Source organism: Sturnus vulgaris, chromosome 21 (assembly GCF_052056855.1).
Source record: "Sturnus vulgaris isolate bStuVul1 chromosome 21, bStuVul1.hap1, whole genome shotgun sequence".
NCBI classification, from domain to species: Eukaryota; Metazoa; Chordata; class Aves; order Passeriformes; family Sturnidae; genus Sturnus; species Sturnus vulgaris.
Window position 1 is genome coordinate 2,818,648 of NC_142263.1, and position 9,773 is coordinate 2,828,420.

General features: G+C 41.3%; 1 protein-coding gene across 1 annotated transcript; it reads left to right on the forward strand.

Moving 5' to 3' along the window:
* Positions 1-282: 282 nt before the first annotated feature.
* SKA2 (spindle and kinetochore associated complex subunit 2) lies at positions 283-9,573 on the forward strand. The gene is made up of 7 exons (XM_088177014.1): positions 283-399; positions 4,714-4,800; positions 5,343-5,519; positions 6,708-6,794; positions 7,844-7,883; positions 8,529-8,661; positions 9,103-9,573. Exons 1-7 carry the CDS (start codon positions 367-369, stop codon positions 9,227-9,229), a joined length of 684 nt encoding a protein of 227 aa, XP_088033140.1. The 5' UTR covers positions 283-366; the 3' UTR covers positions 9,230-9,573.
* The last annotated feature ends 200 nt before the right edge of the window (positions 9,574-9,773 follow it).

Here is a 9,773-nt window from a genome sequence, read left to right on the forward strand (position 1 = left end):
TGAACCGGGAGAGGAGCGGCTCCACCGGGGCTACCGGCGCAACCAGGAGAGGACCGGGGAGGAGGAGCGGCGCCCCCGCCCCCTCAGGGCAGCAGCGGACGGGCCAGAGCCGCTTCCCGCCAGCGCCGCGCGCCCCGCCCCGGCCAATCACGGCCGGAGCCCACTCCGGGCCAATGGGCTCGGCCGTACCTCGGAGCGGGTTTACATTCTCCGCGGGCCAATGGCGAGAGCGCCCCGCGAGCCGTGAGCCAATGGGAGGCGCGCGGAGAGTGACAGCTGGCCAATGGGCGCCGCCGACTCTCCCGTGCCGCGGCGCGGGGGGTGGGGATCTCCCCGCCGCCGCCTGAGGAATGTCAACTATTCAACATGGAGACGGCGGTTACCAGGCTCGAGACCCTGGTGAGGGCGGGCGGCGGCCGCGCTGAGGGGCGGCCGCGCCGCGGGCCGGCGGCGGCGACGCCTCGGAGGGCGCGGAGCCGCCGCGGAAGGGAGGGAGGAAGGGAGGGAGAAGCGGGCGCGCGGGCGCGGCGCGACGGAAGAGCGGCCGCTCAGCCGCGCCCGCGTTCCCCATCCGGGCCCTGAGCGCGGCCCGCGCCGCCCTCGACGGGGCGCCCGCCGGCCGCGTCCGGGTCAGGCGGGTTCGGCCGGGCCGGTCCATTCCGCACCCCCCCTCCTGCGGGGCGGGGCTTGCGCCGCTCCATTCACCCCTCGGCGCGGGGCAGGGCGCGGCCATTTCCCGCGCACCTGGGGGGGGCGGTGGGGGTGGGCGCGCTCATTGCCCGCCTTGCGGGGGGACGCGGCCGAGCCGGGCCGTTCCATGTCCGCGCGGCGGGAGGGGGGGTGCGGGCCAGAGTGGAGCTCCCGGACCAGTCCATTTTTTCCCAGAGGGGGGTGAGGGTGGAGCGCTCACCTGGGCTGGACCATTCTGGCCGCGGGGGGGAGAGGCGGGCTGGGCTGGACCATTGGCTCGGCGGGCGGGGGGAGCGGGGCGATGGCCCCTTGGCCCTCTCTTCCCGAGCCCCAAATTCCCAAATTCCCGTAGTTTTTCCAGCCTTTCTCTCCGTTCCGGTGCTCTGAGGCAGCCCCTGAAGTACGGCGGGGCTGTCCCCTATGGAATGATCGCCTCTCTGCCAGCCCCACTCCTGGAAAAGTGAAAAAAAGGCAAAAATTCACCTCTTAAAAAAGAGCTGTGCTGTGTTTCCTCACATTGGAGAGGCATTGGGGAAATGGGTCCCACCAGCCAAGTTCCTTGTGCCATCCCTTGAACCTTCATCTTCTTCCTATATAATCTTTTTTCCAATTTTCCCCATAATGTAAGCTTGATCTCTCCATATCTAGTATTCTGCATTTTTTTTCTAAGCCTAGTTTAATTTAGAAGTATGTTTAAAGATACTTGGGTTAGATGTTTAATTAATGTGTTTATTTGTTGTCATGGTTTATTTCTGTGCTTTATTGAAAGTCATGCTTTTAAGTGATTCTCATTTTAGGACATGTGAATAGAGAGGTGTTTTTGCCCCCTTTTAAGCTAACAAGGGCTTGTATTCTGGAATTGAGAATAATCTCACATCTCACAGCTTTGTGTCTCTTGCCTTTCCTACTGCTTTGTTGTTTCCCTGTCCTGATTTCCTGTGAAGTCAGCTCTCTCCACAGAAGTGTGATAAAATAACACTTCTTATTTCCCTGGAGGTTTTGATATGAATTTCATGGAAAGCTTCCTTTTGCTCTCATGGAAGCAGGGATAAAGTAATTGGTGAGAGCTTAAAGAGAACAATGGATATGAAAATAATAAAATCAACCAGGTAATCAATAGTTATTTGTAACAGGAGCACCATAACAGTGCTAGATTAATTATGGAGAAGATCATAAAGCTGTCAGTGCTTCATTCAGAGCAGTTCAGTTCATTTCAGTCACTGCTTTTTGGGATCCTGCACCTCCTCTGTCCCTGAGTGGTGTCTGTCCAGTGCCCTTTTTATGTTGTACTACTGGTGATGATGCACAAAAAGCAGTGCAATGTTAAAAGGGCATTGGCCAGCAATACAATCTGCATTATTCTGTGCTCTTTTTAATGATATAAAAGTCCAAAATCACTGTCTGGGACCACAAGGTGATTTGTAAAACAGCTGTAAAATGAGATTGGTTTATTTTTTTCTTGCTCATTGTGTTTTGCTTCCTTGCCAAGGAGGAGCATTGGTCATTTAATAACAAATGCCATCATCTCTGTGTCCTAGAAATGGCCCAGGTGCCTCAGCTCCGTGTACATCAGCAAAAATCCCCCTCTCCCCACTCCATTCCCAGGTTTCTTGGTGTTTTGTTAAGGATTCAAACGCTGAGAGTCCTCCAGCTCTCAATATGAAATTACTGTTGTGTTAAAAATCCCCACTGAGGTTTGTGGAACACACCCTCCCTGTGATGGTGTTCTCACTCCCCACTGGTAAAGAGCATCCCCAGAATTGGGAAAGAAGTATTTAAGTGAGTTTTACTGTGATTCATCACCCACAAATTGTAAAGAATAAACTCTGCTGCCTAGAAGATATTCCCTGTAATGCAGTTTAGGAACATCTGTCTGATGGCAGTTTGGAATTTTAGCTTGCTACGAGGCAAATCCAAGCAGTAAATACATTTGGGAATGGAATTTCCAGTTTTAAAAGCACCAAATAGTTTGAAATTGAATTTCTGACAGATCTGTTGAGTGTTTTGTTGGGTGGTTGGGTTTGTTCCCCCTCATGATCAGTGGAATGGCAGATTATGAATAATAATAGTAATAATAATAATAATAATAATAATAATAATAATAATAATAATAATAATAATAATAATGTGAGTTTTTGTGTGTGTGTGTTAGGACTTGGTGAGCTTTAACCTTATCCAACTCTTCACAATCCACAGAAACCTCTGGCTGAGTTGATGGTTTGTTTTTTTTTTCCTTTTTTTTTCTGGTGAGTGTATGATTGATTGTTGCCCAGAATTATTGCTGCTAACGAGTGCTCTGACTTTATTGCACTACTGTACTATACAGAGAGCAGTGCAATAGTATTGTCAAAGCATCTGAGAGCAGAGCCCTCAGCACTGGCCTCACTCTTGCCTCAGTTTCTAACATTTTCTTCTAAACCTGTGAGTAAATTACAAATTTACACATCAAACCCTGCATTTTCTGTGTGATTTATTGTAAAATAATCATCCTACAGATGCTTCTGACCTGGAATATCAAGGGGGGGTGATTTTTGCAGGTGGATGTTTTCTGAAATGCAGCAAGAAATAAATATTTACAAAATAAAAGCAGTCATAGTGGACTGTGTTAATCTCTTCACAAATCTTAAAATTCTAGCCACATTTAGCTTCTCATCCAGCTTTTAATGTCCTGAATCACAGCAGTAGCATGTTGGTTAGCTCCTTATGGAAACCCCAAATTACCAGTGTTGAATATTTAATGGGTCATTTTGAAAGCAGACCACATTTGTTCTCTGCTTTCCCAAAACCTGGTCAAATGGAGGAGCTGGAGAAAAGCAAAAAATGTTCTTTTTGGGGTGCCTGCCGTGGAAATGAAAAATACAAATATTGCTTAGTGGAGGAGAAAATAAAACATTGAGCAGTCAGGGAAGAAATCCCTTGTGAACTCTTTCAAATTGTACAGTGTGCTGAAAAGTATTTTATTCTTGGATTTTGTCCTGGCTGGTTTCTGGGGCACGTGTGGGAAGGAGTTTGCTGGGCAGATGGTGAATTATGGCAGCACTGGCTGAAAGCTTTCCCCTTGATTTATAGATGCTCACTAGATTTATTTTCCTTTTCTCGAGCTATTATTTGAAAATGTACTGGAGGTGTGTGAAACATCATCCATCTTCAGTCCCTCTGAAAGAGGCTTTTATTGGAGAGGGTTCTGGAGCAAATCCTGTTCCTTCAGGCTGAATTTCCAGATCCCCAAAGGCATTCATGGCCATTCCTTAAGGTGGATCCCAAGGCTGATGTTCAAAACATAAATATCCCTTTGGAATCCACAGACTCTGGATATTTCTTCCTTTATAACAAACACAGCCTTGCTTTGATCCTTTAAAAAAAAATTTGAGTGGTCACTTTGGGTTAATCTCAATATAAACAGTGAAAAGCAAGTTAAGGAAGTCACAACCATTTTTAACTTGCTTTCATCATTGTCTCTTCTGTGACTATAAAATCACTGAATTATTATGTCAAAGAATTAATGAGTTGCTTGGGAGCTGGGAAAACTGCCTTTCTTGAAAGTGGAAGTCTTTAATAGATATTAAAATTGCAGACTAAAATTAATTAAGTAGTAATGCTATCAGCAGACTGTTTTACAAGGCAATTAGACAATTCTCTGGTGGCTTATTTATCCCAAGGAAAGAAAAGTGATGTCATCAATTTTATGAGCTGTTAGTCAGCCTGGTTTATTGGGGAATAATAAAATGTATTGTGAGCATTAAAACCATCTGAAGGAGCACATCCCTAATATGATTATTAATAAAAGCTCTGATGATACTCTTGGATCCTGAATTTACTCATAATCTCTTCTGTGTAAATAACTGAGTGTTGTAGTTTTGCTAGCAGAACTCATTATATTTGAAAAAAATAAATTTGAAAACTTTTATGGTCCCTGAGCTTTTCACAGTGAGGCAGCTGCCTCCTGTTTTCCTGAAACACAGCTTGGGGTTTGTCTGCAGTTTTTGGGTTTTAATATACTATGCCTGACCTAAAATATTTTAGTTCCAGAAAGCAGAATCTGATCTGGATTATATTCAGCGCAGAGTGGAGTTTGAAATAATGAAAAATCTTCCTGATGATACAGAAGAGGTAGTATTTTCAGATTAAATTCAATTTTATTGCATGAAGTTGGAAATAAATGGGTATTTTTCTTTAAACCTGAAATATATGTTCTTTCATCTAAATGTTAGGTTATTATTATTAGTAGTAGCAGTATTAGTATGAAGTATTTCCTGCATCATATATCCAGATAAGTGTCCTAATATGAATTCAAACCAAACTCCTTTAGTTTCTTGGGATAGTGAAATTCTCCCATGTTCTGCTGTGAGAAATCAGTGGTGTTAACACCTAAATGCAGGTCACAGATTCCAGTCTGAGCTAAAACTGACCCTGGCTCTGAGAGCCAAGATAAACTCACCACCAAGCAGTGACTAAATTCAAATCTGGGGAGAGATAAGAGGAAAGCAATAAATTACATCGTGTAAAGGATTTTATCAATTTGCCCTTTTCTCCTGTACATTTTCACTGTAAAGGGTCATTTCATGTTAAATATCTAACACCTAAACTTTTAACTGATGTGTGGCCACGTGAATTTTATCATCTGATGCAGCTGAAATGTTTTACTCACACAGGAGAATCCAGCTGCTCTCCTGAAAGAGCTCCCGGTGCTGAAATCCCGGTACAAATCCCTGTGTGCACAGATGGAGGAGATTTCCCTGGAGCAGAAGGAATCCATGGAGAGCATCCGTGCTGCCCTGGAGAAAACAATGAAGATAGTTCAGGCCCTGCAGCAGCAAACCGGGCTGGAGGTACAATTTTTATTTTAATCATTTTATTTTCACTGCTGGGGGATGAACATGAACTTTGTATTTATGTACCAGGCGTGGTACCACTGGAAAGTGTTATTTGTGCAGACTTTTAAAATATAAGGAGACAGTTTCCCAGAAGGAATGCTGGCAGGATTTGAGCTCTTTTTTTAAATCCTATTCCCCAGCAGATAAAATGGGTGCTGTTCAGATTTAGGGTGAAAATTTGGGTTATTTCTTAGGAATCAATGCCTCTGTGCACAGCTGTGTCCCAGGGTCACACTGACAGTTTTTAGAAGTAGACACCTTAAAGAAAATACAAAGTGAAAACATTTTTAAAAGGCTAAAAAAGCTTTATGGAAATGGAAATGTATTTTCATGGAAAATGGAAATGTATTTTCATTAAATGGAAAATGTATTTTCAGTGTCTAAAGGGAGAAAGTTAAAACCATTGTAACAAACACCCTGGGATTGCTGTTATTCCAAAGCTGGTTTTCCTAAGACAATATTTAAATTGTTAAAAAACTCAGCAGCAAACAACATTTTCTTAAGTGGTCTTCAGACACTATTGAAGAGGTGGAAGCATTAATTTTGACCCTTTACAAATGAGGTGGTTTAGATCAATGTTCCAATGACAGTGTCTGGAGATTGGATTTGATCTGTTAACACCTCTGAGCATGTTACTGGTGACTTTTGATAGATAAAATGGGCTGTATCATGATTTTTAAAACAGTGGTTATATGTCATAGAAAGAAAAATAGATCATATCTTACTGTGTTTCAAGGATACTCTGCCCAGGATAATTTTGTACTTGGATTTTCTCAAAATGGAAAACTTTTCTTTAGTTACATGTAGAGCTTTAGGTAAAGATTTTCTTGTACTTTTTATATTTCCTAAACCAAAGATTGATTAAACTTCTGGAGAAATATAAGGCTTTAAATGAATTTTTTGTTTTTAATTGAAAAATTTATCTTACTTGCTTAATGTATTGGTGCTAGAGGAAGATTATGGTTGATTTTTCAGAAACACTTTGCTTGTAAATGTGCTTTCAGTGGAAGGAAATCAGGAATTTACTGTCATTTTCCATGAGCAAAGGGCTGCACAAACATTGAGTCCCTCTGTAAATACCATCACCTCAGGAACTGAAGGATCAGACTTCTCTGTGTTTGCTTTTCTTTTTTATTTTCCCAGAGCTTACCTCTGTCGGCAGAAGAACTGAGTGCAGCCCAGCAGTTAAACCTGCAAACTGGGAAAGCAATGGAATTTTCAGTGGAAGAGGTAATTAGGGCAGGGAATGTCATTATTCCAGAAACCTTTCATCCTGAGAGCAGCTCAGCTGATTTGGGGATTTGACACCTCTCAAATCAATGGAATTTTTCAGAAATGGGATGAAGTTCCTTAACAAACCTTTTCATTTTTATTCTATACAGATTAAGCTTTTTTTTAATTGTTCCAATTAGATGGTCCACAAAGGAGAAATTAGCTTTGATGGAAGAATTTGTTCCTGTTATTTTTTTTTTAATTGGGATATGTTTATGTTTCATGTCAGGGATGCAGTTGGTTGCTCTTGTTGATCTTCTTGATAAAGAAACATTTGGGTGGGAGTGAGGGATGTCATTGATTCAAACCAATGTGGGGAGAAATTTAATTTCCTGTGGAATATTACATTTTGGGATATGAATAACAATCTATTCTAACTGGAATGCAGTAGAAATTAGATCTAAATTAACATTTGTTAAAAAGTCAGATATTCTCCCATAGATTGATATGTAATTATCCAATATAATTACATATTATTAAAATTACAATTATCCAACATTATTACATTTTATTTGCAAATATTTGCTCTGGGTCTCATACTAAAAATATTAAAGAAGATTAACAGAGGGTGTTTCTCTGATTGACCTTTTTTAACTTCTCCTCACTTTGTGTCCCTTTATTGCCACATTTGTTTTGCATGGAACCTCTGCAGTTCCTGCAGCTTCCCTCAGCCTTTGTTTGCAAATATCTGCTCCTCCCTTGAGAAATGTTCTCAATTTATGTCCATTGCTAATTCTGAATTATGTGCAGTGCTTTCAGATCCATGCTGGAAAGCTGGAGAGGCTCATCTGACTTGCACATAAATCTTTCTGTATCCATTTTAAACTTAATTTTATTTAAAACTGTCTTTAATCCCTAAGATTTTGCTGTTGAATTCAGTGGCTGCAAGATCCTTGGTTATCCAATGGTAGAATGTAATTAATGTAAATTCCATGCAGAAATGAAAGTGTAAAAAACGATTTCTAGGCAAAACACTAACAAATACTGACATTATTGTTTATTTTTAGCCATCCTGCCTAGATTCTACAGTCCCTGACTCAGCTGAAGGTAAGTGCTGAAAAAATAAAATTAAAAAAAAAAAAAATAAACTTCTCAGTGTTTTCTTCTCATAGAGGCTGTGATAGGCAGTAACTTCACAGTTTTCACTCTCAAGCACCAGTGTCTCTGCTTTTATGTGAAGAATTTAGCCTTTACTAGAAGGACCTGACCCCTTAGTTACATTCCAAGAATAGTTGCCATGTTTCTGGGATTTTTTTTTTCCTTGCTTTCAATAGGATTGAAGTGGAAAACTTGTTGTGTTTATGGTCTGGAAGAAATGGTGCACTAATCTTACCATAGAAATAGCTCTTTTAAAATTCAGTTATCCCTGCTTATAGAAAGGAATTTTCACAGTTGGTTTTGGTTTGTTAAAAAAAAAAACAACCCAAAAAAACCCCAAAGCCAACTGGTCATTGACAGACCAAATTTGTCAATCCTCATCAGATCTCAAATTAAATTTTGTTTTACTGAGTCTCCAGATCCACTGATTGTTTTTTCTCTCCTTTCTCTTGCTGAAAAATCTTCCTTTAGTCTCACCTCGGGGTGTTACTAAACATGAATGGAAGTACTTTTTATCTTTGACTCAGTTTCTGAAGAAACAATATTTTCTATTTCCTTTTTTTCAACAAATGTCTTCTGTTTCCCATTTTTTAGAACCCCAGTTCACACCATTGACTGAGGAAACATTTATGAGTGTGCCCAGGAGCACCAGAAGCACTGTCAAATTAGCAGACTTGAACCATTTGTACAAGGAGTTATTTAACCACTTCATTGTACAGAACAACAGGTAAGGCTCAAAGCCATTCATTAAAAGAATTTTATAAATTGTAAAGCATTTCAGCATTTTTAAATTAAATAAAACCAGCTAGTTAAGCATTCACTGCCATATTGTAACTTCAAAAAGCATTACATTAAAAAAAACATTAAACCATGACCCCCAAACCCTGCATCCACTCACCAACCCCTCCTGAGCCTTCTCTGGGGTGAGTGCTGGGGGTTTCTTACAGGCTGATGTTACAAAAAATTTAAGTTTTAAACTCAGGAATTCTGTCTTTTTAACCCTAGGACTACCAAATGACTGCTGTGATTTCAAGTAGCATAGAAAAGTTGATGGTAATCTGAATAAATTGGAGATTTACAGAGCATTCACAAAAATCATTGATGTGCTTTTTTAGCCTTTTTCTGCCAGACCTGATCCCTGTTTCACGAAATTGTTTTTGTCTTACAGAGCAGCCCTGAGTATTTCACAGATGAACAAAATGAACATGAAAGCCACTGACTCAAGAATTAAAATCCTGAAGGAACTGGGGATTGTGGAACTCGACAAACAAGGAAATGTTAAATTAGCTGTATAAATGAAAGCTCATCTGACACAGAAACATCTCGGCCACAGCTCCTGGATTATTAAGGAACAAGAATTTCTCTGGAACAGGAATTCCTGGTCCACTGTAGGGAAGTTGTTAATGTTTCTGTATAAACATTCTGTTGATAATACTTGAAATTGGAGATTTTAGAAACACTGAGGTTGGCATTTTACCTTGGCTGTTTGAAGGATTATGGTTGGTTCTGCATTTTTAAGGAATGTCGTGAGCCATGTGAGGCTTCCATTTCCTTGCTGCATTCCTGAGGGGGTTTTAAAGGCAAATATTCCAAGCCTCCTAATTGTACTTGCATTCCTGAATAAAGATTTATACTTTAATTTACGTGACTGCTGACCCTGCTCTCTGCCCCGACCCCTGACCTGATTTATTTTCCTTTAATATGAATTCTCTTGGGTTTTTTACAGTCCAGCCAGGGTCAGAAGGGATTTCTGGGCACTGTCCAGTCCAAACCCCTGCACTGCAGCTCAGGGCAGGGTCCTGAAAATTCCCAAGGATGGAGAATTTGCAATCTCTGTTA

What these genes read in the sequence shown, in the direction of transcription:
- SKA2 (XM_088177014.1), top strand. Translation starts at nt 367, where the DNA reads ATGGAGACGGCGGTTACCAGGCTCGAGACCCTG. An exon ending in TTACCAGGCTCGAGACCCTG is followed by an intron (nt 400 to 4,713) that starts GTGAGGGCGGGC and finishes AAAATATTTTAG; the next exon opens with TTCCAGAAAGCAGAATCTGA. An exon ending in TGGAATTTTCAGTGGAAGAG is followed by an intron (nt 6,795 to 7,843) that starts GTAATTAGGGCA and finishes GTTTATTTTTAG; the next exon opens with CCATCCTGCCTAGATTCTAC.